Source organism: Miniopterus natalensis, chromosome 17 (assembly GCF_054644295.1).
Source record: "Miniopterus natalensis isolate mMinNat1 chromosome 17, mMinNat1.hap1, whole genome shotgun sequence".
Taxonomy (NCBI): domain Eukaryota; kingdom Metazoa; phylum Chordata; class Mammalia; order Chiroptera; family Miniopteridae; genus Miniopterus; species Miniopterus natalensis.
This window is the reverse complement of record NC_142097.1, coordinates 17,936,457-17,963,962: the sequence shown is the minus strand read 5'-3', so window position 1 is coordinate 17,963,962 and position 27,506 is coordinate 17,936,457. Positions and strand designations below refer to the sequence as shown.

Below are 27,506 nucleotides of genomic sequence, written 5' to 3'. Positions count from 1 at the left end.
TTTAAACCTGGGTTTCCAGGAAAATCACCCAAGTTTCAATCTCTCTCTCCCCTAGGACCCCAGCCCTAGAGTTTGCCTTTGCCTTGGGGGTGTGGGATGGGGCCAAAGAGTACTAGCCATCCTTCCAGGTGAGGTACCTGCTTGCTCAGCCTTCCCACAGACAGACCAGTGCTGGCCTCTCAACTGCAGGTGTCTGTTTGGTGGTCTTTTTAGCCCTTTGTCTAATGCCAGGCACTGTCACCCTCCTGACGGTCAGCTGTCCTGCCCACAGGGTCTCGGCTAGATTTTTCTCTCCACAGCAGGGGTAAACAAGACAGTAAAACTCAAAGCAGTTGCTGCCAGGGAAAGTGGTGTTTGCGCATGAAGTGTCATGGGAGATTCTGTAGGGGGAGCTGAAGAGTTGGAGAGAATTGTGTTTTCAGACCCCCCCCCCCCCCAATGTATCAATCTTAAGGTGTTCTGGTTTTTCTGAATGACTGTTCCTTTTAAAAGAAGTCGAGGCAGCTTATCCCAGAGAATAGAGTCACCCTCAGTTTGGAGGGCCCTAAGAAGCATTTGATGGGGTTCAGGACACAAACCCCCAAAATATGAAACCTTGGTATACTGAATATTTTAAGCTGGAGTCTGAAAAAATGGCTGATGCAGGAAGGTCACCCTGACCTTTCCCCTGAAACAGGACATAAGACCCTCCTGTGAGTGGCATCCTCCCTATGCCCAGAAGAAAGGAACATTCGTATCGCCAAAGACAAGACAAGGAACAACCAGGCCTTGCTCAGTTCCCCCGGTTTACACTTAGCTCATACTCTATGACGTGGCATGTTTCTGCACAACCTGTTGGGGGCAGAAATATTAATATGTTCTGTTGACTGTGATTGTTTGCTATAGTTATAAGAAATATTGATCAAGTTGTTAACTGTGACTGTTCTGTTCTAATTAGAAAAAGCACTTTCTAACCTGGCTGGGAGTTGTATGCCCTGGGACATTCAGAATGTGATCCATTTTCCTTAACTGCCTATCATCATGGAAAGAGTAACAACCTTCCTCCTGAAACAAGGGAGTCCCAGAGGTACCCTACCATTGTGCAAACACCCAGCCCACGACCCCTCCACCTTGAGGTGCCCCATCCTTTTGCAACTCCCAGACTGAATTTCCTGTAACCTGTAAACCATTATACCCATTCCTTTTGCCCACTTTCCCAAGTAATCCTCGTCCTACCCAATATAAGGAACTAGCTTATGGGGGGTGGGTTAGAGCAGATTTTATGTGGATTAACCCCTCTGCTCTCCTATTTTGCCAGCCTTATTGGAATAAACATTCATATATGATTCAACCTTGTCTGCTTAATTGGCTCAAGTAGTAACAGGCAACCTGGAACCACTGTGTCCAGTTTCAAACTCAGCACAGAAACACTCAGCTTTAACTGTTTCTTTAGGTCTTCATTTCCTCATGAAGGCTCCTCTGTCACATACAACTTTTATTAAACAACTTTGCTTTTCTCCTGTTAATCTTTGTCAGTTTAATTTTCACACCCAGCCAGGAACCCTAACAGGCTAGAGGAAAACTTTTTCTTCCCCTGCACGTGTCACCAAAATTACTTATTTTCCCTTTAGTCACGAGAGGTTCTGGAAACAGAAATCCACGGCAGGGTGGAGGAGAACCCAAGACATCCTTCGAAGAAAGGAAATGGCCCTAAAGTTTCAAGAGATTAGTGAGGAGTGTGTGTGTGTGTGTGTGTGTGGGGGGGTGAGAACACAGAGCTGATGCAGGTGAAGAAATTAAACAACTCTCCACATCTTAGCAGACTGAATTTACATTTTACTTAAAAAAGGGGGGGGACAGGGGTACATACACGAGGAGGAAAACAGGGTGGGAACAACAATGTCTGAAATAGGTTTCTACACTTTCTGTCAGGCAGTACTTCTCTGCTGGCAAAAGGCTGCTTACAGTATTAACAAGGGTGCAGACGAGGGAGCTGCCGCGTTAGGTCCGGTGGAAAGGGGGGAAGTTATCATACACAATGTAAGTTTACAATACACAGCATTTTCTTTAAATGATGTAACGCAGTCGCAGGAAAAAGTTAACAATACTAACACGAGAATCATCAAATTTTTGTTTGTTATCCATGTACAGCAACTAACTGCTTTACAAAAAAGCAAAATAATACAATATATCATCACATGTATTTACAGTGTAGTAAATATACTTTTCTGTCAAATTTTACACAAACTATTTACAGGTGAATATACTGCATTAAAAAAAATTGTGTGGCTGACACTAAGTGAATTTTTGTAGAAGTCCATTGCATAACATTGACTAAGACATGCCTCATTATGCCGGGGGATGAGGGGGGAATGTAAAAACAAAACCAAGAAACAAAAACCCCAAACAAAACTGAAAAACACTAAAAGCCACCAAGCAGGGCGGGGCCGGCTTCCATTCTGCCTCCCCTAGAACATCGGTTCCGTGGGTGGAGGCTGCCCCTCACCGAGGTGTCCCAGGCCCCGGCTCAGGACTGCACGGGGCCGGCGCCCAGGAGTGAGCAGCGCTGAGTGGACCAAGGACAGCGCTCGCCGCTCCGCCCCGGAGCTAGCGAAGCGGGCCTCCGTGTTGGCAAACAAGGGCACACTCCTGGGGCTGGAGCGGTGGTAAAACAGGTAGGTTCTGCACAACAAATATGTGATGAGTTAATGTTTTCCTCTTTAAAAAGCCAGGGGAAACATCCCCAAACCAAAACCACATGACCTACAGTGTTCTTTATAGAACTTGCATCGGATTTCGCAAAATGGGCAACTTGGTCTGAACTTGAGAATTTCTCGCGCAGATTACAGGTATGGGGCCTGAGGAGGTACTTCATCTCTCAGCGGGGCATACCAGGGAGAGACTTATGTTCATTTTAGCTATTTGGAAAGCTAGGCTCTCCTCGAAAGTCAGAAGTTCCTTAAACAAGGGAAATTTTAAACCTTGGTAAGTTTTCAAATTCTCAGGAAGTACTGGTCAAAAGTGTTTTTGTAGGTCAAAGGTGGCTCAATTTTGATTTGTGCAACGCTGATCAGTTCATGAGGTACTTCAAGTGAATTCATTCCATTCATTACACTAGAGGGAAGTGAATAAATTTAAGAAATATCATGCCTTGGAAAACTCATTTATGGAAAGATAAGTATTTTTAACAGTAAACCTTTGGAAGTTAATCTATCTTGTTGGGAGAAGCAAAATAGCATAACAGCACTTGCTGTCATGTGCACCAAACCAGCCAACAGAGGAAAAACGGGAAACCCAAGTGACGCAAGGCTCACATCACTTTATTCCAGGAGCTGAGGTGTGAGACCGACCCCAGAAGCCCTGGGCTGTGCGGGAGCCAAGACCTGAACGGCAAGCAGCTTGGCATCCTTGGCACTGAGTTAACGATCTCTTTCTAAACTCAGTTCTAGTCTTAGCTTCTTTATAGTCTTAGTAGCTCTGTTATTATTGCAGCCTCTACAACAGTTAAAAACAAAAGTTTAGTTAATTGCACCTGTCTTGAATATCTTCCAATAATTCGATGTCAAAATACCTATTAATACTAAGGTTTTTTCCTTTTATTTTGGCAAATGGTTCTTACTTTTCCCAGGACTGTAAACAAATTAAAAAGATTAAATTCTTGTTATTTCTGAATATCAAAAGCAATTTTATTTACATTAACATATTACATTGTTACTGTGTGGATAAATGTGAAATGTGTTATATTATTAAAGTTAGAACACTTACATGTACCATTATTTATTGATTTAGCTGTGGAATTTAATTTACTGAAATCCACTAATGAAACAGCACTACAGGTAACTCCCCCTCCCCTAGGTTTCCTTCCCCTCCCAAAGCCATTACATCTTAACATGTAAAAGGAACCTGGGACTTGGGGGGATAATGTTTTTGTAATAAATATGGTTTAGTCCCAAGTTGGAACATACAGATACTACATGTTCATTGAAGTCAAATTGTTGTGCATACTGCAGGTACCCCAAAGACTCTGGATCTGCATTACTATGGAAAGCCCCACGCCACTGTAATCCATCCAATTCGGTATAGCAGCACCTTTTCCAGTCCCCTATTGTCACACTAATGCAGACTGACTAGTCTTTTCACAGTGATTAAATGCAGTTCTATCATATACAACCCAAATGTTTCGCTAAAAAGACTCCTGATTCTTTAGGAGGGAAGGGGGAAGAATAGAAGACATTTAAACTATGTTTTATCAAAGACATTTTTGTTAATATACACCATACTCCCTCTTTCTGGGGAAATTATTAAACAAAGTAAAGGCAATAGCTACTCAGAGAGTCACGTACCATTCCATCTTGCCATGGAGCTAATGCAAACATCTATAAAAGTTACCTTCTCGGAACAATTTTCAACACTTTGTTCACCGATTACCCTGCTCAGAATTATTCAGGAAAGAAGAGGAGGAGTGGAAAAATGTATAATTACTATACTTAGTATAGTTTTGGCTTACAAAAACAAAAAACAACAACTTTTAGCATATTTAAAGATTAAAAGATAATCAGCTGGAAAAGAAAAGAAACTAGTTTGGATGACTGAGTTTGGATAAGGCCTCAGAACCCATCGCTTTAATCAGTAATGTTAAGATATATGTGGTTACACTTATTTTCCTGTAATTATTGCTAATACTGAAGTGTTAGTATTTCTTAAGAACCCACTACAAAATAGTAAATCCCTTCACCCCCAAAGTACCTCGCCTGTGGCTTACGGTGTGAAGTCACTGAGGCCTGACCTTTATGGCTCCTTCAGTTTTATAAGGTAAAAAAAAGTCCACAGCTAAAAGTCAGGTTAAATATACTGGGGTTATATTATTTCTCCCATAAACTTCTACCCTGAAGTGTGTACATAGACTAACGCTCTACTCTGTACAATGAAGGGGAAACATAGACGGCGGAGCTCTGTGCAAATGGCTTTCATAGCGGCCAGTAGTAGCGTATTCAAGAACCCACCTCTCTCACGCTGGGATGTTCTCAGGTCAAGTGTCCTGACCTCCCACCGTCTCTGAAGTTGTTCTGAACACTTGCTTAAACCAGACACACCAAAGGTAGGAGAGAAAAAAAGTTAAAGGAAAAGCAGCATTAAATTTAGGCAATGCTTCCAAGAGTTGATCATCCGGCAACACGCACACGGTGGGCTCTTCATAACAGGAGGTGCGGCGTCGCAGCGCGGCACGGTGTGAGGGTCACTAGTGAGGGGCCCGCGCACGTCAGGTCTGTTTGAAAAAGGAAACAAAGAAAGCTTCACACGATCTTCTTAATGCTATTCCGTTTGAAACTGCCAGCGCTTCTCTGCTTCTGCACTTGGCTTGCGGATCCATGGCGAGTCCGTCCACTATTACAGTGCCCGGTGCTGGGCGAGAGTTCGACGTTCTCCTTGTCAATTCCTGGAGAGAAACAGAGCAGCCAGTTACGCCTCTCTGGTGCAAAGCTCCAGGACTGGATCTCGTGACTTGTATACAAGCCACGACCTGGGAGAATTGTTTTTGCATATTTTATTTCAATGGCCAGCTGCTAGGACATTTACGAAGACCCTGTCACACAGAAAGCCTCACACTTTGGTAAGCACTTTTGCTACTACAGCAGAAAAACAGCGTAAGAAAAAAACCCCCAAAATCCACAAGAAGCTGCTAGGGGCAGGCAGGCTTGAGCTGAAGGAGAGGCCAGCGGGGAATACAAGAGCTCCTTCCTCCAAGTGATACCAGCAGCTTTCAGCAGAGGTCAGCTTCTCGCCACACAGCCTTCCTGCTGTTTACACACAAAATATGTACTCTCCAGTTGCAGAAGATACTGAAATTTGTGATTTCAAAAAAAGGCAGAGCTTTTTATTTTTTAATCGTAGTGCCAAAGGAACTCAAATATTTACTGATAAAATAACACATCACAAAGGTCACACTGTAGAATCTTTGCTTTCTCTTTTCAGCTGTGGCCCTTCATCTCATGTTCTGCACCTGAAACAGATGCCACTCATTTCTCTCATGGAGATTAAACCTCCCAAACTGGGCCCTACAATGAATTTTATAAATAATCTAAGTAGTGACCAGAGCAGAAACAACATATTGCTTGCTCTTCAGGTCAGCAAAGATTACAGATTAGACAGTGGTTACTCAGGGGAAGTGGTGGCTGAAAGAGGGCATGAGGGTGGCTTCCTGGGTGCTGGTAATGTTTCTTGATCTGGATGCTGGATTTTTAAGTGTGTTTACTTCTTAAAAGTTCATTAGGTTATAAATTTGTGATCTGTGTACTTTTCTGTTATACTTCAATAAAATTTACCAAAATAATTAGACTGGTTATGCCCACATTTAGCTTAACTACTGGTAGGAAAGCAAATAGTCAGAGAGCATGTTAGCAATTTGTATCAAAATGTAAAATAAAGTATTGGCCCTGGCTGGGTAGCTCAGTCAGTTGGAGTGCTGTTTTGATACAACAAGGTTTTGGGTTCGATCCTGGATCAGGGCACATACAAGAATCAACCAATGAATGCATAAATAAGTGGGAGAACAAATCAATGTGTTTTTTTTCCTCTCTCTCCCTTCCCCTCTCTCAAATCAGTAATAATAATAAAAAAAGATTGCTTTAAAAAAATGTAAAGTACTGATTGATATTTACTAATACAGAAAGATGACCATAATTTAAGAGTAGGGGATAAAAAAGGCTGGGAAAACACTTGCCAAAATATGTTATCTCTGGATGGTGTTATTTCAGGTAATTTTTACTTTATTCTTAGCTGTACCATTTGAATCTTAAACATTAAATCTGAGAATGGAAAATTTTACATTTTTGGACAAAAAGTAGCATTTCTGGACAAAAAGTGGCATTTCAAGTCTAAAACTTTGTTTTAGAAAATTTATGTAGAACCCCCCCCCCCCCCCACACACACACACACTCTCTATTTGTTGGCCCATGAACAGGAAACAGATTTGCAGTGAGCGCCTTCTAGGAGCCACAAGCCCTTCATTTGAATGCAGCCTTGAATTCACTTCGAATGAAAGGCATCTACAGGCACGTGGCCTGACTTAGGCTCAGTAGAGGTCTGCCGTCTTGAACTTATCAAAGGAACGTGGGCATTTGTCAGTGTTTGTTCATGAGTTACAAATGTCAGCAATCCTCTTCCAGGAGCTGAGCACAGTGAACCAGCACGTTCGAATCTGTTCTAATCTAATCTAACCACATGGTAGAAAGATGAATGGAAGGAAACACACCACAGTGTTCACAAAACTTTTCTTTGGGTAACAGAATTCTGGATGAGTTTTATTCTCTTCTGCGTATTTATTTACATCTTCTACAGAGCTATTTAAAAAAAACCCAACAAGATTGAAAGAAGGCTGCCCATCATCTTTTGAACGTGCCTTGAGCTTGTTTGTACAGGCTCCTTTAATTGCCTTGCCTATCTCTACAAGATAAAATCCAACCCGTATTTTTTCTCATCTGTTTCCTTCCTGATGCATTCTTCTGTCTCCTGCCAGAACTACTTTCCCTCTCCTTTTCCCCTTCCTGATTTTATGTGGCATTTATATTTACTACATTCTGCCCATGCTGTCACAACCTGTGTATGTCTTATTTCCTCTACTAGAATGAAAGCACCCAGAAGGGAAAAGATCAAGATTCATTTTGTTTTGAGGAGGACCTGTGGCTCTCTGTCCACAGCCTGCTGCCCTGGGGTCTGTGTGTGACCACCTCTGGGGCAGCCCTGCCACTGCTACTGTGGCTCACTCTGGGGGCAGGCAGTCATCATACTGCAGGGTGGGAATGCTGCTGTCTGAGGACAAGGGCCGGCGCAATGATATTAAGAATTAAAATGATATAAACTGTAGTTACGTAGATTAAGTCATGAGGGTGAAGGTGACTTCAAAGAAATACTAAGAATATTCCAGTTTCTGTTTTGTTAGGCAAATAACCTTCATACCTCTAAATAAAAAATTTAAAAGCCTTATTTATCTCCTGTTACATTTTAAGGGTAAAAAGCAAGCCATAAAATTTTACACATATTATGACCTCAACTATGTAAAGAGGAGAAACTGGAAAGAGATGCACCGACATGTTAACAGTGATTATCTTAGAGTGGTGGAACCGGGGGTGACCTTTTTCTTTTATTTCTCTGACTTTTCTCTTTTTTCCCCTAATGAGCATGTGTTCCTTATAATTAAGAATGTTACAGTATCACTCACTCCCAAAGCTTCAATGCTATGTGAGAAGTTGAGATCCTACATCTACTCTGAAATTCAACTTTCATCTCAATTTGATTCTTGTCTTTGCCTGTTTTCTTCTTACTCAGTGACCCAGCTCTACAGGTCACACAGTTAACGCGGTGTGACTGAGTCGTGAACACAGCAACGTTTCACACTGAGGGTCAAAGGAGAGACGATAAAGATATTGGAGGGTCATCTTCAAGAAAACAATAAAAGAAAAAATGTGTTATACCAAAATATAGCATCTGGAAAAAGCCAAGTTGTATGATAGAATGATCATGGTATTTGGTTAGGGCATTCAGGTTTCTAAGCACTATCCCCACTGTGGAGAATTTTGGCAGCATTCTTTTGTTTTACCCTCTAAAACTGAATCTAGAAACCTCTCTAGAAGATGGTGAAGGATTTGGTCTCAACGTTCTATAGGAAAAACTCTCAGATTGTCAGCTAGACTGCTCTAGTGGAGATAGAATCCACCCTGCACTGGTACCTGCTGTATTTTAAACTAGTGGGCAACCCTCGGTGCTGCACTGCTTCTCGAGGCCTCCCTGAGGCTCTGCATCAGTCTCTCTTATGCCCCGCCCCACGCACTGGCTCTCCCTTCTGACCCTTGATGGGCACAAAAGCAAAAATCCTTGAGGTGACCCAAGTGGAATAAAGGTAAAGACTTGTGTTGTCTTGATTTGCTAGATTGAATTCCCCCACAGATGTGCTGTGGTCACATGCAGCCAGTGACAAACATGCAGGGCAAAGAAGCTGGGAGTTCTCTATAGCAGTGTATTAATAAGCACTATGCTTGAGTGCTTATTAAATAAAAGGTGTTTTGGGCCAAAATTTAGTGAATTGAGTAAATGGGAAAAATTATTAGGTTACATTATAGTTGTTTAAGTTACATGTCCATTTCCTCTACTTGAACATGAGTTCCTTGAAGGCAGGTATCACAGTTTGTTTATTTTGACAACTAGGGATACAGATCCAGCCTGACAAATAATTAAAATATTTTATTTAAAAAAATTCACTTGTTTTTTAAAACACCAAAATCATTTCCCAAATTAGAACCTAATATTTTCATGACATAATAAATAGGACTGGATCCCTTTTAGTTCTTGAGAAGCTGAGGGAAAACAGGTTAGGTGATTTATGAGAAGTTATACAACAAAAGTGAAAGCCTAATAAAACTCAATCTCCCACCACCTGCGCAACACCACCAGTAGGTTACGACTCTGCACCACTTAGTTTATAACATATTTAACAGTGCAAACCTGTTCGAAAGTCTCACTACATGCATGAGAAGGCAAACATGTCAGAAGGCTCATTGGTTACATCTACAATGAGGCAAACATGCCAGATGACCCAGGCTTGAGTCTTGGCTGGATCAGGTCTCTCACTGGTTGTAGTTCTTAACCTGGCCATGAAGGGTGCAGCAGGTATGCCTATTTCAGAGGGTCGTTAGAAGAACCAGGTAAGATAACCTATGTGAAGACTTTCTGCACATAGATAAAATAATTACTATACAAATTAAGATTCTCTTAATACCTGAAGTAACAAAGACCAAGTGATGTACTGAAAGGAATTTTAGAACAAATGCATAGAACTTGAATTTTATACTATAATTTGTAAAATTACTGAAGCTAATGTAAATAAGCACAAAAAATAATGAATCTTCTTAGAAGACAACTATGGTTTCTTATGCTATAGTAAATACATTCATAGACACGTTAAATATATATTTGGAAATACTTGTATTTTGAGCTAGATATACAAAATAGTAACTATAATCATTTAGAAAGCAATTTAATAGATTTTTATCAATTGCTAACACTTCCTTTTCTATTAGATCTAATCTTTCTACACAATAATTATAGAAGAGTAAAAGAAAGAAAAGGAATCTTTTATAAATTAGACATAAGTGCATCACATTTTCCCTTCTTTTAGTACTTAGAGCTAACTAATGACCATATTCGTTTTTTAAAAACAGGTGATAAGTGGACAGCCAGCTTTAATTTATAAGGAAACACTGGGATTGGTTTTATATTTGGGAAAAACAAATACTTCCTAAGCTAAAAACTCTTCAAACCACACAGCCTTCTTTCTCTATGAACTCTCCTGAGTCTCTTGCTAACCTGCCTGTGTTAGTCCAGGCTCAGGGGAGTAGAAGCAGCTCCTTGTCTTCAGTCTCCTTGACCAGATGGGATATGGGGTCCTGTAGTGCCAGGAAGCACCCAGAACTTAAAGCAGTGGCTTTACGAGTGCCCCAGGTGCTAAGCCAGGCTGTGCTTACAGGGCCTGCTGAATGAGGTCTCATGCCATGTGCCCAGGACAAGCGCAGGGAAAGCAGAGTTTCGTGCAAAGATGATGAAAGGAAAGAGTACCTTGATGAGGAAACAGCTGCATGAAAACTGCTGATTTAGAGCAAGGCAGGGAAGCTTCACAGACACAGAATGAAGAAAAAAGAAGTGAGTGATGGCCATAGACTTTAAAAAAGGGTGAAATGTGATTAGATACTGGATAATTATGTTCCCCGGTTTTAAGGAATCTGGTTTTAATTTTTGAACCCTAACCATTACTTTTCTAAATATTACACTCTGTAAATCAATGGTAGAACTTCCAATTTTACGGACAGATGTGTTTTTGCCACCTGTATTACAATTAAGCATTTTAGTTTAAGTAAAAAAGTAAAATAAAATTTAAAAATTAGCAGAAATTATACCAACCAATTGGTCAGTTTAAAAATCCCCCCCCCCCCTTAAATACAGGGCAATAATAACAAACAAACCAACCAGCCAACCAGATAAAGGTCTGGGGATGCCATAAGCAGTTCCCTAAAACATTCGAATCATTTCAGAAGTTTTTAAGTAGTCTCAAAATAAGTTTCTTCTAAGACGGAGACATTTTAAACTTGGTAAACGTATCAGGAGTGTTACTGAATAGACTCAGAGCTAAGGCTCCAGGCATACCTCGGAGATATTTCAGGTTTGGTTCCAGACCACCACGATAAAGCAAGCTGTAATCTTTTTGCTGGTGGAGTAGCTTCAATTTGTAAAAAGTGCAATATTCATGAAGCGCAACAAAGCGAAGCACAATAAATGTGGTGTGCCTGTACATTTAAGGAAATGGTTTTGATGAACTATCACTGCACATAGCCATCAGCACTGTTGGTCTAGGAACGCTTTAACTGCTAGCTGATCCACCCAGCTTCCCAAGAGGGAGGCCTGCACTACAGAAGCAAAGTGAGTGTATAACTGACAGGCCTAGACATAGCCCCAAAACAAAGCGAAAGAAGTTAATTTAAAATAAAACTCGACTAAATAGGTCTTTGCTCCAAAAAATGCATGTTCATTTACTAACAGTAAAATAAGCTGATCAATGGAAAAAAAATTAAACATTTTTTTTCCTAGTAAAAAACACTTAATAGATCACAGGCTTTTTTTTTTTTTTTTTTTTAATTATAGTACAAGCCTCATATTTTTTGAGGTAAAAAATAGAAAACTTTTGTCATAATTATTACCCATTTTTTCTAAACAAATACCCCTCTAAACTATTAGAATACTTTACAGTACAAGGGACAGCATGACAAGTACCACAAAAGTGAAAATAGTTACCTGTGTATACTTGACCACTTACTGTTCTAAAATCTACTTGAGGGCAGGTATCAGGTCCTATTAGCTCCCGCACTCCCTTGGGTTTAACAGGGTCCCTTGTATGTAGTACGCAATGAGTATGTGTAGGGTAAACACCTGGAATTTTGGTTATCTTCTACAGAGTACTGCAGGCTTACTCTTGTACTTAAAATCAAAGAACCTGTGTACAGGCAGAATTTATGACCAGAAGGAAATAACTTTAGCTCCAAACCCAATACTGAGAATACTGAGGTCGATGGGAAAAAACTGTCAGGTCTTTAGTGACCAGGGTCTCCTTCCCTTTTAAGTGTCCCAGGGTGCCTAGTATACACCTACAAAATAGGTGTTCAAATGTTTACTGAATTAAGTTACAGTATGAAAAATATTAGGAGACCTTGGTAGAATATAAATTAAATTTCGTATTAGAAATGGATCTATATAATTTCTTTTTAATGAATACTAAGTCCACATAATTCCATTTCAATTTTTATTTCTGGTACACTTGCTGTTTAATATCTAAAGAGGTTGCAGGGAGACTGCACTTGAAATGGGCATAAAGTACTCAAAATATGGCTTTAAATAAAGGCTTCATTGCTCATTACCTAGAACCATTCATGTCTTGGCCTTAAACAAAAGAAAGCCCCACATGCAGCATTTTTGGGTAAATAGGGCTTATTTTCTAGTTTTAACCCTGGCCCTTTGGTTCAGGTCCAGTGCAGCTGCACTAGGCCTAATAATGGATCACGACGTCAAATTTGAAACAGTCACAGAGTAAATGTTAGGGTTCCCTTCAGGATTTTTCTAGTGGCAGTTGGGAAAATCTGAAGAGGCAAAGTTTTATGTCCATTTGGCTAAAAGGACCACAGTTGACACAAATTCAAATGCACTGAACTCTGAATATAGTTCACTGGTTCCACTGATACCAAGTTCGATTTCTACTAGGGAGGGAGCCAGAAGACAGTTATGCATTTTAAATATGGATTTATAAAACAATCCTCCTTGTACTAAGGGGCTAGACAGGTGGGCTATGATAATCTGTCCAGAAGAATGTATTTTCAGAGACAACTGCTTTATTTTAAGTGACCACTTCCTCAAAAGCTGGTAACAGATGAATCACCACCCACATTTTTACTTAAGGTTTAATGCTTGGGGGGAGGAAGTTCATGAATTTCTGACCTAGCTGATATGACAGCAGAGAATGTTGGAAACCACAAGAAAATACAGTATAGTGGCAGATCCTGCTAAGCACCGCAGATCTAGACAGCAGAGTCTTGCCTTAACATAGAAGGTTTGCAGCAAAGGGCTGAGCTGTGCAGATCAGCAACTTCACTTTTTCACATAGGGCTGCAGAGCATTCACCTGCTTGATGCTCAGTAGATGGCACAGGCTGATGTTGGGTATTTGATAACAAACCACACAGAGCTTCTTTAAGTATTTCCGATAGGACTTGGCTGATGAGAGTGGAGATAGGGAAATATTTTGCTCTGCAAAGTTGAAATGCTGGATTAGGTTAGGAATCTGACTAAGATTCATCACTTCTTTTCACCCATTGATACCAGCAAACTCAGCTCCATGAGGAGGTAAGGATGTCAGATTACATGAAGCTAACAATATAAAGCAGTATACCTAACTATGAACAACTATTAACTCTTATAAGAGGCATTCCATGAGAGCAAGTAACAAAAACACAACAATTAGGTACAGAGATAAATCAGGATCCTTTCATGGAGAGGATGAGCCCACAATTTAGAGGTAAAAATGGGTTTTGTGGGACAGTAAAGTCACAACTGAAAAGATAAACCTTTTCTCCAAAAACATGCAGTAAAATAATCTGGCAAACCAAAGGACACACAATTTACAATTCAGACTGGAAATACTAACTACGATGATTCTACTTCATTAATTCTATTAATTTTACAGCTTCAGTTTCTTCTGAGACTAGTCAGAGGTTTCTAGGGCGTAGCAGTCTATTCACACAGCCATCTCTGGAGAACTACTGGAGGTGACATCATTGGTTTAAAACTGTAACCAAAACCGTATAGCTAGTCTCCGGTTTCTATAAACAATTCTAAATAAGAGGTTGCAGAGTGGGACTATTTTTTTTAAAAGCAAATTATATGGCTAATATCCAACCAATACAGAACATAAGCGATTAATCAACTAGCAGGGGAACCTGCACTTGTACCTTTATTCTCAGCCTGATGACTTTATTGTCTCCATTAGTGGGCAAAAGTGGTCAGAAGTCCCCCTAGCAACTAATCTGGGATCAAAAAAAAGTTAAGTAAAAACCCAACTAATCATTTTGACAAGTTTAATGCCACTTTAGTAGTCAAAGAGGCAAAAGTTAGCTCAAAATGAACCAAACTTTAAAAACAAGAGAACCAATATAGGCAGAGTCTATGAATTTTCTCATTGTGATCAACATTATAAACAAATAACCCAGAAAATAGAGAGCTCTGCAGAAGAAAAGGAGTGGTGGACTTACAATAAGGCAGATGGAGGTAATGAGACAGCAATAAACAAATAAATGAAAGAAAAAAGGGAAAGGAATGAGCAGGAAGAAGATGAGAGACACGCCACAGCTACATAAAGCAATGAATGTGGCAGGAAGAACACTGGCCTGGTTCTAGGTAAGAACTGTGTAACAGATCAATTAGCTCAGCTCTTCTAAACCCCAATCTCCTCATTGCACACAGCACTGAGCCTAGCCCTACAGTACCCCCGGCTCCAAAATGCTAAGATTTTAAAGGATGGGGGCAATGGTGAGGAGAATAATTCAGAGGCTGCAATATCCAGGAGAAAGTAAAGGTTAGGGTTTGCCCTTGTTTTAACAGCTGAATTGCCGATTATGAGGCAAGATACTGGCAAATCCTAGGGCAGTGCTTCCATGAGCATGAGTCACCTGGGTGTTTATTACACCACAGACTGCTGGCTGGGCCCCACCTTGTAGTTTCTTGTGCAGGAGGTCTGGGGTGGGACTCTGGCATTTGCATTTCTAACAAGCTCCCAAATGATGCTGATGCTGCTGGTCTAGGACCACACTTGGAGAAACACTGTCCTAGGGAACAAGTGACAGAGGGCAAATGAACATGGTTATACGGGGGAAAGAAGCTGGCCAGGTTTCTTTTATTTCCTGCTGGGGGCTGGGGGAGGGATGGTGTAGAACCAGATAAGGCACAGTGGGATGATTGATAATGCTAGATCAAATAATTTGTTTTTTTGCTGACCAATGCTTAATAGATATAGTTATTTAATATAATGGTTAATAATATGAACTAGATATTTGCCAAGGTCTTCAGAGCTATATATGTTTAAATGTTCATCCAAAACTGGGATTATAACCCAGGGATTCTATTTATGGATCTTGAACATCACAAAATAGTTATAATACATCATTTAGTTTTTTAAAAGAAAGTCCATGCTACATTTAAAAGAACTATGTATAGTAACTTTTCTAATAATGGAACTTTAGACACAAAACCTTTTAAAAAAAACATTTTAGAAAGGTATCTTTCTGAATAGAAAACATAGCCATAAGCTTTCCTTTGTTACCCACTGTCAACACAACACACAACAGCATCAGTTCAATAATCAGTAACACCTCCAGGGCAACCAGAGCACTATGAGACCATTCACTCTGACGCTGAGTGAGCCCAGAATTCTGTAGGCCTGCCAGGTCTGCCATCTTGTTTATCTCTGCTCCACCGAGCTATTAGCTATTATTTCTCAGTGTATCCCCCTCCTTTGCCACATGTTGAATTGACATGCTTTTCCCTCTTGGACCTAAGAGTGACTCTGCAGTAAGGAATCTGCTTATGGGCTTTAAGATGTCATTTCCTTGAGATGGCTTTTCTGTCTGGTTGTTTATTTACTCCTACATTTTCAGGCTGGTCTCTAGATGGTTGAGTTGTTGCTGGAGGCAGGGAAGTGGGTACTACGATACTTTGTGTGTTTTTGGATACATACAGTATGCTGTGTCAGAGACACAGAAACCCTTAGGGCAAGGTTAGTATATCTAGTAAGGGAATTATAATTCTGTTTGCTTACAGGGTAATGTGCCTTGGGTTGCTCTTCCTGCCCAAATTCTTATCAACCCTGGAACATTCTGTGAACACTCTAAACATTTCACTGTCTTCTGTGTAACTGTTTGAAAGTAGAAAGCTTTATAGAATAACAAAATTCCAGTCAGCTACAAGGTAAAGAAGAAATGTAAAATGAATCTCATGAAAAAAGGAGCAAAAACTGCTTAAACTGATAACAAGGGAATTCCTAATGTTGGTATATTAATAGTATCGTTCAGATTTATATAAAGATGACATTTACTGACCTGGGGAATGCTGGGAAGTTGCAAGTGAGGTCATGGAATTAGAAAGGTTAAGGTTAGCAGTGATACTAAGCTGGCTCTGCACTGCAGGAGGATAAGGAGATGTGGGTGTCAGGAGGGACTCCTCACTGGTTTCTTCATCAATTCCAGGCAAATACGTGTCAATCAAGGCATCAAGAAACTTAACAATAAGCTCAGCATAGTCTGGGATTTGTGTTTGCTGTAATGGAAAATAGGAAATTATTTTAGCTCCATTCTTTTTTTTTAATCCCCTTTGAAGCCAAAAAATTATTAATTCAATTTTTGTTTTGGGCTTAATTTATTATTTTTTCTTCATTTGAAAAAGGGGGTGGAGTAATATTTATAGACTACATGGGACTCACAACTGGGAATGTTACTTGGCTTATACTTTCAGATTCCAGATGAACCGGCAATTACTGAAAGCCATGCACAGACAGAGACCAAATTAATCCTGAGACAACACAATTATTGGGAACACTGTCTAGTCAATTTTCCAAAACAGAGAAAATAGGCAGAGCATCATCATTCCGCTGCCATTTAGAGATTCACTGTGAAGGGCTCAGAGGGTTACTTGTAATCAAACTACAAAAATTCCTGTGTGATATAGTTATTTCTGTGATTTCAGGCCCATTTTTTGAACGATAGCCTTTACACAGCATGAGATATTCAGTGACAACTAAACAACATAAATTAAATTCCCAATTCTTAAACTTGGTACAAGGTTTAGGTAATTCACACTGATTTAGCACCCCTATATCTGCAACACTGCACTAGGAACTGTGGGGGGAAGAAACAGACATCCTGCCTTCAAGGAACCTTGATCAATTTGGAGAGAGACGATATAGAGAGAAAACAATTGAACACCCGTTTATCTAGCACTCTATCAATGCGTGCCGATCACAGAGCAAACCGAATGGGAGCCGACGAGGATAGATGCCGGGAGAATAAATCTACTCCAGCGGGTGGGAGGAAAATGTTTACATGAGGTAGATTTTTTTTTCATTATGTAATTTTTAAACTATTGAGCTTTAATTGAGATATAACATTAGTTTCAGGTCATGAGGAAGATTTTAACCACAGATAATGCTCCTTCCTAATTACAAGATACCTAAGTGTGTGCATGAGGATCAGCAAATGGCGAGGGGCCGAGGGCAGGAAGGGTTACAGAGGTGCAGCACACCCTTCTGAAAAGTCCAGCAGAAATGGATCTGAGTTGTTTTCTATAAAAACGAATATATAAACATATTAAAGGTGCTGCCTCTTAGGAAGAATTTGTGGTGGAACCTTTTGTGAAGATAACATATGCGTTCACTGTGAACCATTATTCTGGTTTTCAGCATATTATGTGTGTTCTTCAAAGCAGGCACACTAATGTGAATAAATACTCGTTTTGTCAATAGAGAAAAATATTTTTTTCTTACCTTTGAAAAGGGTCCTGCAAACCTCCACAAGCCATTAAAACCAAAACCTGCAACAAATAGAATGTTACTCTTATAATAAAGCACAACACTCTTTTGATCTTAACAGAAATTAAGTTACATAGCTGACGATATAGAAAACATATCCCACATTGAAAACACATTTTTAGAATGTGTCAAAGTATACTAAAACTCACTTAAACTCAGTATAAAACCACATTTTAATTTTAAAAGTTGTCAACCAGGTATTTATTGAACATAAAATTAAAAGAGCCAGGAAATGGCATGTGGAGAGAGGAGCGAAAGCAAGACCACCCCTCTGAAAGCACTTGGCAGCGCGTTCTAGAACAGTGCAACGTCAGCACGGCATCGACCATCCTCCTCCCGGAGCGTGTATTTACTTTGCAGGTAGGAAGTTTGGTACTGTGGTGGGGATTCTTCGTGGTACACCACGCTCTGCACGATTCCATGAATTGGATTTAATAAGTTTGGATCTTGGCACAATGACAACAGGGTGTTGATCTTAGAATCCAACAAATTGTGCCTAAAAACAAAAATCAACAGAGGAACATTTTAAAGAAAAATTAAATGAAAATATATACTGAAAAACATATTATATATTTCCCAGAACCAAGTGATAAAAACCAAGGGAAAGGAGTGCTTTTTACTTTCTGGCTTTTCCTAATTTTCTATAATGAATTTGTGTGTTTGCTTTGTTGCTGTTGTGTTTGGTGATCAGGGAAAATATGCTACAACCAACCAACTAGTGCTGTCATATAACCAGGCTTAACCATCTGTATATGGTGACTGTTTGCTCAAGACAAGGTGGCTTCTGTCTGCCACTGAGCATGCTTTAGGGTCATTTCCTTCTGCTGACTGTTGATATGGACCCAGAAAGTTAAACTAAGTTTAATATTAATTAGTGTTTAATAAATGCTGAATCAGATCAAATAAAGCAAGCAAAATTAGTTTGGAGGGGGTGGGATATATGATCCAATTCAAATTTAAGAGAAAATTAACTCTTTCTAATCAAGCTATTGTCCATTAAAAATAACCGAGCCAACTATTTAAAATTCTGAAAATTTTAAGTGAGATTTAACAAAAATAAGAAAATAATGATGCTCCATAGAAGGCCTATATCAGGAACAGAATTTCCCCCGCTTCTGTGGGAACACTTCGAGGCTAATGATTTTCACCCTTAAGAGAGAATCAAATTCATCTCCCAAAGAGGAGGTTGGTTTTGTTCCCACTTAGCTGTAGATAAATAGAAAAGTTCTACTGAAAAAGAAACTGAAACAGGTATGCCGATTTAAACATAGTAGTCTAATGGTTCCTCCTAAGTGATGAAGTGAACGGTGCTCATCATGATGAACCACTTAAGAAAATCAACTGGATAAGAAATTTCTCCTTCTAATGTATTCTACCCAAACTAGTCTTGGCTTCCATTAAACCACCGCCTATGCTAAAATCACTGTTTCACTACCTTACGTTCCGTCCCCCTCTCCACAACCAGTGAACAGTATTGGGTGGTACTTCCCCTAAGCTTTTATGAAGCACCTGATTTCAAGACAGACATAAAAATTAAACACAAAAAGAATACTTACACAACAGGAAAAACTTTGGGGAAAACAACACTGGCTTCTGCTAAGTATTCATAGAGAATTCGCTGATCAAACTCATCCGTGGTGTACTTCACCAGTGTAGCCTGCGGAGACGAGAACAAGTACACAGAACGCATTATATTCTGTGGCTGAATTGTTATCAATTTTGAGAAGCAGAAGACAGCCTTTCTTTCATGTTTTCAATATCTGAGTACCTCCTAAGAGGAGACTGGAACCAAACTTGAGGGGGGAGGAACTCTCAAGAGAAGAACCTTACCAGAACAGTAAGGAGAAGTGCTTGGGTCTTTGGGTCAGTAAGTACTTCTTCATCCAAGAGCACATTAGATTCTGACACTGAAACTTTACGTAAGTGCGGGTGCTGCTGTGAGGAGGAAATCCTTTGAGTTTCTGCAGTAAGATATGTATTAACAAGATCAGCTGTATTAATCAAATATACACACTAGATACCACTTCACCTAATATATTTTAAAGTTACTTCTAAGATTCAATAGCTTTTTAGCTTAAAATACCAACATAAATATCATGCAGAATTACTCTTCACCTACACGACAGTTTTGACTAACTGTGGATCATATATATGATTACTTTTTACACAGGTTTCAGGATAAAGGTCATTTTAAGAACTATATGGCTTATTTTTTGAAATACCAAATGTTTCTACATTTCATCCTAAAGATTCTAAGAAATGGCTGGAAAGCAAATATGGCTTTAATGTACTCTTCCATCTGATTTTCAAAGATCTAGATTAATTATTAACTTTGTTTCTCACCCATTTCATAATCAGTTTCTGCCACTCTCCTCATTTTGGGGGGTGTTGTGATCCCTGATTCCATTTCTTGCCTTTTAGGAGCCTTTGTGTCTGATATCAAGTGATCAAAACTTTTCCTTGTTCCTATAAACAAAAATTACAGAATATGGAAGTTCATTAACCACAGTGTCTGTAATTAGGATTATACTCAACAGAAAATGTTTGGACATAAAGTGTTTACATTTTCACTAAGTACCCAAAGAAAGCTCAAACATATCACTGGGGTAGGGTTTCTTTCCTTTATTCTCCATCTTCTCAAGGAATTCTGGCCCCATAGCTTTCTGTTTCAGGGCAGGATATACCTTTATTGCTCCAAGTTAAACTGAGATTACATTCACTACTCTGGAGGTAAACCAAACACCACCTACAAGTACAATATTTGATAATAAATAAATACAGGGTATGCACTGCTCTGTAGCAAAGATATGTCTGAACAGCCATTTTTCAATTTAAGAAATTCTGCTGGTGCCAAGAATTAGATAGTAACATGAAGAATTTCCAAAAATAGGTGAGTTCAAAGTTTGATTTTAATTCTTCAAGCTTTGAAAAAAAAAGATCTGCATGCCCGAAAGTACTAAGTAATAGATACACTGCGAGATGCTTCACAAATAGCAAATAGTACCACCTCCCATTGGCCTTCGAGTTTCTCTGATCCTGTATTACACTCATGTTAAATACTTTTCTCTTATTTAAAGTAAAAGTATTGAACTTAAATTATTTGGAACTTGCACTAAGTCTTGTCTGTTCTACTTGAGAAATCTACCCCAAACCTGATTCCTTTTCCATTCTCTCACTGCTCCTGCCTTAGCGCAGCCTACATCATTTTTTGTTTGGATTGCTGTATCAATCTCTTAACTTGTCCCTTTGCCAAAAATATTTTCCTATTTCTCCACATTGTAGCCAAAAAACGATCATAAAAAAATAAAATTTGGTGATGTCCCTTCCCCTAATTAAAGATCCCTGCTGTATACATGACAAAGCTATAGTCTCCCACAACTTAGTTCTAATCCTTCTCTAGCTTAATTTGCTACCCAATTGCTTTCCCTGCCTCTTCTTTATTCAGGTCATTCCCCTTCTCTTGAATGCATTCCTTCCTTGTCTTATGTCTGCCTGGTAAGAATATATTAAATCTTCAAGACCCAGTTCAAACATTACCTCCTCTCTGCAGCTTTTCCTACTTTCCCCAGATCCTCACAAGACATATTACTTTCATGGTACCTGGGATGTTGTTATTGGCTGATTATAAGTCTTAGTCACCGAACTATGAGCTCTTCAGAGCAGAGACCCTACTTTTTCATCCAGAACATGAGCTGAATGAAATCAATATTGCATTTTCTCTGAAATCAGTTTTTCATTTACATCTTCCTTGGTATGAAAATCCAGAATTATAAAACACAAAGTAACCAGGAAACTCCTAGAAGATTACTTATAGCAAAGTAGAAAGGAACTCAAACAAAAGCTAACAGCCCTGTGACTAGCAACAGTGATTACTATTCCCGGTTTCAATTTCTTTCATGATTTACAGGCAGGTTATTTATTTCACACTTCATTGTTTGTTCACTGATCTCCTTATGAACACAAATTTTTCCAATACCTAAAGATGCTTAAAAATGTACGTGCATGGATAACTGAAACCCACTGAGCCATCCTCAGTGTTGGTGCCTAAAAAATGGATCCTAGTGGACTTCGGTAAAAATGAACTTTAGCCAAAGTTGTGTGCGAGCCCACCCACTTCTCCTCGATGGTGAGGCGGACTCAGTGAGCTCTCTCATTATCCACTTTCAGCTGTGGAAACAGGAAAGGGTCTCACAGCACGTTAGGGGAACTTCTCATTGACAAATGTTGATGTAACTGAGCAATCTTAACTGCCAAGATCATATTTCACAGCAATCAAAAAACACAGTATTCAAAAATCTTACCTTTTTGTCTTTTTAAAGAAAAGATGGCAAACAGTACTATTACATCTTCATACCATATTGATGTACTGTGTTCTCAGATGATAACTTTAGGAACTATATTGTTAAAGGCCCTGCATTTGAGTGCAGCCAGACTCTTCCTTTCTTGTGAGTGGCTAATGTCTTTCCTACTCCCATTTCCCTGCTGCCTGGTCAAGGCTGAACAAAACAAGGACAGCCACAGTATTTAGTCTAAGAATAAAAAAACAACTGTTTTAAGATCTCATTCTCATTCCTCATTTTAACTGATATGGCTTAACTGATCTATCAAACTCTCTTATAACTGGCATCAAAAACTTTGCTACATCAAAAGTAGGAAATTTTGATAATCTTGAACAGCTTCAAATAATTCTCCAAGAGGGAAAGAATCTGAGCATTTAAAAAATAATTCTAAAAAGATTCTTCATAATTTCGAGACACTAACCAAGCAACTTCTTCGTGTTGGCCTGAGAAGGCTGCCCCATGTCCAAGCTCATGGATTTCCTGGCTCGGGGACTGGTCTGGCCCACAGTTGGGTAAGTGGCTGCAAGGTACCCTTCAGAACCTTTGGGAGAGGACCATGGCTGATTCTCCTTCAGTGTCCTGAGATTTAAACAATTGAGAAGAATTAATCAACATGGTGAAGAATATAACCACTGGTTGCCCTCCCAACTGGCTGCACTATGACAGCCATCAAGTAATTTTAAAATTGTGAATTAAAGGGTGTTAAGGTACAAATTCTTAATGTATCTCCAGAAAGAATCCGCTTTCTTGCCATGGTGTCTTATACATAGTAGGTACTCACTGAATGCTCAATAAAATTGTACTACACTGATTTTTAAATCAGGGGAAACTCAAGTCTAAATGTTTAGTTCAAAAACCAAGAAAAACAACTTAATTTGTACCTTGACAAGGGAACACACACACACTTACTTTCTCCAAAGAGCACATCTCAAAGAGACAGAATCTTCGGAATGACTGAAGAACAAGTGCCAAAGACCAAGTACGGCTGGAAGCTTTGCACAGATTGTTAAAGCCTCAGTGGGAAATTACTGGGGCTTTTTATGAAAGAGTGGGATGGATAAACTGAATGACATAAGCTCTACAAACAGAAGATTACTTTCCTGAATATATTTGTTGACTATAACATGCCCCCAAACAAAGATACTTTAGATTAATTGAAAATATAGAAAAATCTCCAAATGATGACATTTCGGTAATTTCTCTGTTATAGAGAAAAATATACTACCTCTAAACCACATATACAGTAGACATAATTATATTATCTCATCATCTAAATCTATGTTATAAAAAACTTTTAAATAACTTTTATGTGATATAATACAATAAGTGTGTTGGCGTGTATATTTCTTTTACAAATCTGTATAGCTTAGTTTTTTTCATTAAGCATGTAATGTTGCTTATATTTCATGCTAGTTTTTTTTCCTAGGCCCTTTCCTGTAACCTAATACTTTTAAGATCACTTATTTTCATTGTTCAACTGGTTTGTGCTTAAAAAAAAGGCAAACTAATGTTAACATTAGCACAATGAGGTTAGAAGGATAATTCTCCTACTACTAACCCACATAAAATGCAAGAGATTTATAAAATGAGTTCTGACTTACATAATCTTCCTAGATTACCTCTATACTCCCTTCTGGGTTTTTCTACTGCATGCCTCCATTAGCATATTAAACTGAAACCTGACTATAATTGTGTAATTGTGGGAGAAGTCTATTTACCTGTAGCTAGGGTCACTGTGATGAATGGGATATGTATCCATAGGAACATTTTCCATTGAGATATCAGTAAGAAGAAGAGACTTTCTGTGTTTTAGGCTACAGCGACTTCGAACCTCCTCAGACACTGTGAGCAAAGCTAAGAGAAAAAAAAAGGCAGATTAGAAATTTTAACAAACCAGCAGTTGACTTAAAACAGGACACACTTCTTACAACCTCCTGAAAAGGATAATAGCTATTCAACTGCATATAAAGAGCCCTGGAAAGTGAGAGGTTTAAGGATATAAAACACCGAGGATAGACTTACAGTCTGTTTTGGAAGCTTGTACATAAACATGAAATATACAAAGAAACTTAATAAGCATCTTATACTTCAAGTCCTCTAATGTACATTTGATCTCAACAAACACAAAAAGGAGGCAAAGCTGGTACTACGAGGTCCACTTCTCTGAGATGTTATTTGCTCAAGGTCAAATAATTCAAACAAAAAAGTTGCCACAAACTGAAGTCTGCTAAACTGGGAACCATCACCTTCCATCAAATGACTATGCCAAAGAACTGTATTATACGTAAGTGCTAAGTACTGCTGAGTACAGAAATCAGGTAAGAGCAAATAAGGAAGGTCTAATGCAAAGATGGGGATGAACAGACATTCTAAGTAAAACAAATGGCATCAGGAATAAACAGTAAAGAGGCAGAAAGGCACTTCTAGGAGATGGCAAATCTATTACCTTAAAATAGCCCATCCATTTGGAGAGAATAAAAAAATGAGGCCTATGAAGTTAGGAGAAAGGACAGAATCGGGGGGGCTGCTCATGGGCCCAGAATGCTCGGCTAAGGAGTTCAGATTTTCAGACAGACAGCAGGGAGCCGCATAATATCTTGAATCAAAGATGATAAAGGGAGCACATTTCAGATTTTAATGCAAATTCTTTTATAACAAAAAATGTTTTGGCAAAACTTTCAAAATTTTAACCACCACCATGGACAGGACTCTGAACTCTTCACCCTGCCAAGCAACTAGCCGAAGGACCGACCCATAGGTATTTGTAGCTTTTTGAAGGTCTTTAGATAGATGTGGTAAGATTAATTTTGTCTATTTTGTGTTTTTACCTGCTAAGTAAGCCACACTCTGTGTATTCACCTCGAATTTGTCACAATTTCTATGTTTGTTAACCAGAGTTAGTAGCGTATGCAAAATTCTGACTGTTCTTGCAACAATGGCAGGTGAAGGATGTCTGTACCCTATAAAAAATAAAAACAAACAAGAAGGTAATTCATTCTTTCAACAAGTATTTGCTGAGTTCTTATTCTGTGACTAGCAACTCTGAAAGGACAGGAGGTATATGGTTAACTCCTGCCTTTCGAGAATAGCCATTGGGGAACAAACCATACATCTGTGAGGAGTTAGTTAATTACACGTAGGATTAAATACCAAGTTGTGTAGAACAGAATAATGTTTCTAAGGTACCTCAGGGAGAGGAAAATTAGGAAAGATGATGGTGTTTTAGGTCTTCCATTCCCTAAACAGCAGAGATTTTTTTAAAAAAACCTATGCTCATTTTAAGACACCTTTTGAAAACAGGGTTCTATTACTTAAAAATTTTTTTTTTTTAACTTAAAGAAAAAAATCCCAATGACATAGGAAATATATGCTCTCAGAGCCCAAAGAAAAGGGTTGATTGGAGGGTAAGCTCGATTTTCAGACAGTGTTTAATCGTTAATGCTACTCCATTTGTACAAAGGGGCTTGCAGACTGGAACTAGCTGGCATTCTTTTAGAAGTGCAGAATAAGAAGCACCTTGGCCCCGCTGCGATCCCTCTTCTTGGGGTCCTGTAGTAAATGTAGTATCTTTTGAGCAACCCCTATTTGCCTTAGAGATTAAAGCTGTATTTTTTTGCAGTGGTGAAATCAAATACAGGGTGGGGCAAAGTAGGTTTACAGTTGTTCATATGGAAAATAACACAATAATTAATAAATAATACAAGAATAAACTCTGTTTTGCATGCTCACAGCTGTAAACATACTTTTGCCTATACATGCATTCACAGCTGTGGGTGTATATATTATATTAGGTAAAAACCGAGTGAACCCTCAGGATTCCTCCCCTCAAGCTTAAATCATTTAAATTGATATAAAACTACAGACTAAAGCTAAAGCTCGACCTTGAGTCTCTATTGTGGCCAAACCTAGTGCTGCTTAAGATCACAGTTTATGCCAGCTCTGTGTTCCAGTCCTTCCTTTCCACTGCTCTTGCCTCTGACTCACCACCATATGCTGTCCCTGTTAACTGCCATCTCTGGCCACGACTGTACCGTGTTAATAAAGCTAACTTGCAGTGAAGTCAGCAGTGGGGAGTAAAGCTAGACTGGGGGGGGGGGGGGGCGGATGAGCTGGCTCTGAGAATTGCTGGAGATCACTGTTATAAGCAAATACAGAAATTTGGAGGGGTGAGGGTGGAGTACCCAAAAGGTGATATAATAATGGGGCTGATCAACAATAAATAAGAAACAAGTTGAAGAAATCCTGTGACCAAATCACTAAGATAACATTTCCTAACATATGTTACTAAAATAATATTTATTTATTTACAGTCTGCCTTAGTTTGATATTCAAAAAGGTATGTAAGTAGTGTTAACTAATAATATAGATATTAGAAGGTTTAGTACTTAGGAATTTTATAAAAATCAACTCTTGCTTTTTTAAAGAAATCTGGTATTTGACGTGGAAATTAGGCTCTGGTAAAAATACATATTAAATAAAACATAATTCAATGAATCAGATAAAATCTGCATTTACCATAAGACACATGAGCCAAATTATTTCAAGCAATTAATTATTTAAAGTACTTTGGATACTTGACACCATTTCATAAAAATATTCTGACACAAGCCCTGTACCTTTTAAGAGGTGTCCAACCAGTGCAAAGTTAAAGTTTGAGTTGAAATTGAGTCCAACAAAATGATCCATTTGCTTGCAGTGCCATTCCAGAGGATTCCGAATTGCCATAAACACTTCCTCTGGACTCTATTAAAGACAAGCATGAGATGGGTGGTGGGTTTACATAGGAACTTTCCTTAAAGGACTACTTACTGGTTCAACAGCTATAACAGGAAAGTAATCCTTTCAAGTTGAGAGAAATCATTTTCAGATGACTACTAAAAGCCACAGAAGAACACTTAAGGTACTACAAATTAATTAGTGCAAGAGAGGCAATCATATAAATAATAATATGATGAAAGGTGAAATGCAAAGTACATGTCAATTTACATCCTGGTGACTTTTAAAAAATTATAATTACTCTTGCTTTAAATAAGGTTGCCATTGTGTGGTCTTTTTGTGTACCTGGCATTCTGTGTACCACAGCGACAGAAAATTCGTATTTACTGAGTGCCTATAGTATACAATAATGTCAGGTGCATTATTATGATTATGTTGAAACCTTAATGCAATCCTATGCAATAAGGTTATTAGCTCCCTTTTACAGATTTATGCATTTACCCATTCTTTTACTTGTGAAAGGCTTACTGTGTGGTTTTGATATGCCAGGCATAGTTCTAGGTTCTGCAGATAACAGACAAAAACTACTCACCCTGGTGGGCAAATGAGGAAATTGAAACTCCAAAACGCTATGCAACTTGCCCAGGATGATTAAGATTTTAATAGTGTTTTCTGAAGTGTGGTTCACTTTAAAGTCACTGAGAGTGCTTGTTTAGAGTTGGTAAGTACTGGGTCCCATCTCTGAATCATGGGAGGTGGTAAAGCCCCAGGAATTTGCCTTTTTAATTTTTTTAAAAAGAACCC

The 27,506-nt window shown here is 38.9% G+C and overlaps 1 protein-coding gene across 5 annotated transcripts in view; it reads right to left on the bottom strand.

Moving 5' to 3' along the window:
- Positions 1 to 1,794: 1,794 nt before the first annotated feature.
- Positions 1,795 to 27,506, bottom strand: part of NF1 (neurofibromin 1) — a 193,387-nt gene continuing 167,675 nt past the window's right edge. For 4 of the 5 annotated variants that reach the window (XM_087826026.1, XM_087826028.1, XM_087826027.1 and 1 more), the window contains 11 exons: positions 26,603 to 26,729; positions 24,815 to 24,946; positions 23,705 to 23,840; positions 22,408 to 22,565; positions 19,990 to 20,112; positions 19,477 to 19,607; positions 19,203 to 19,303; positions 18,000 to 18,142; positions 17,602 to 17,648; positions 16,163 to 16,379; positions 1,795 to 5,416 (listed from right to left, as the gene is read on the bottom strand). In XM_087826026.1, the coding sequence (XP_087682152.1) occupies positions 5,274 to 5,416; positions 16,163 to 16,379; positions 17,602 to 17,648; positions 18,000 to 18,142; positions 19,203 to 19,303; positions 19,477 to 19,607; positions 19,990 to 20,112; positions 22,408 to 22,565; positions 23,705 to 23,840; positions 24,815 to 24,946; positions 26,603 to 26,729 (1,458 nt within the window). In that variant the 3' untranslated portion in view covers positions 1,795 to 5,273. The remainder of the gene's footprint in view (positions 5,417 to 16,162; positions 16,380 to 17,601; positions 17,649 to 17,999; positions 18,143 to 19,202; positions 19,304 to 19,476; positions 19,608 to 19,989; positions 20,113 to 22,407; positions 22,566 to 23,704; positions 23,841 to 24,814; positions 24,947 to 26,602; positions 26,730 to 27,506) is intronic. The other variant, XM_087826030.1, reaches the window with a different exon arrangement.